A 785-nucleotide genomic window follows, 5' to 3' on the forward strand; every position below is an offset into this window, starting at 1 on the left:
TCGATAAGTTTTTACTTCAAAGTCGGCCAATTGTGAGTAGCATAGTTATAGCTGGAAAGAAAAGATCTTTCGGACATATCAGTTTGATGGAAGCTGTCGCAAATATTTTAGGTAGAGACTTTTATGCAATCTTATCTTATACATATTTATACTTATTATACTTTTTAATTAACTGATTTATGAATAATGCACTACAGTATAATTATAATCGTATATTTCATATTACAGACATAAGTGTCATGAGAGTTTTAAATCAAAATTTATCTCTGGCCGATGTCGGAATAGATTCCATGATGTCCGTAAAAATCCAGCAAACTCTGGAACAAGAATTTGATATTTTCTTGTCAATGCAAGAGATACAAAATCTCACTTTCGCGAAACTTACTAAAATGTCCAATGCAAATGATAATGTGCACGAGAAAAAAAAATATGACATAGAAAAGCTAGACGATTAAGCTCTTTAATTGATGTTGTAAAAAATGAAGATTTCATTCCTCAAATCTATTCCGATCTCTCTACTAAAAAACAAAATATTATTAACGACGTATTTCTTATACCAGGTATCGATGGATGTGGAACTGTATTTAAATCATTATATTAACCCATTGTTTTATTAGTTAATAAAGTCTGTTAATAAAGAGAAACGTTAAGATAATATTTCATTATGTCAACATACATATTCATTGTTACAATGTTTTATAAAACTTAAATCATTATGAGAATAAAATTGTTCATTGGACAAATTGTAATGAATTTTTTTATTGTGTTTACATACATTTTTTATT

General features: G+C 27.5%; 1 protein-coding gene across 1 annotated transcript in view; it reads left to right on the forward strand.

Annotated features, from left to right (window-relative positions):
* LOC105621941 (fatty acid synthase-like) overlaps positions 1–455 on the forward strand; it is an 18,654-nt gene extending 18,199 nt beyond the window's left edge. The window contains exon 11 of the mRNA XM_012203377.1: positions 229–455. Within this exon, the coding sequence (XP_012058767.1) occupies positions 229–455 (227 nt within the window). The remainder of the gene's footprint in view (positions 1–228) is intronic.
* The last annotated feature ends 330 nt before the right edge of the window (positions 456–785 follow it).

This window comes from Atta cephalotes, assembly GCF_000143395.1.
Source record: "Atta cephalotes unplaced genomic scaffold scaffold00038, whole genome shotgun sequence".
NCBI lineage: Eukaryota > Metazoa > Arthropoda > Insecta > Hymenoptera > Formicidae > Atta > Atta cephalotes.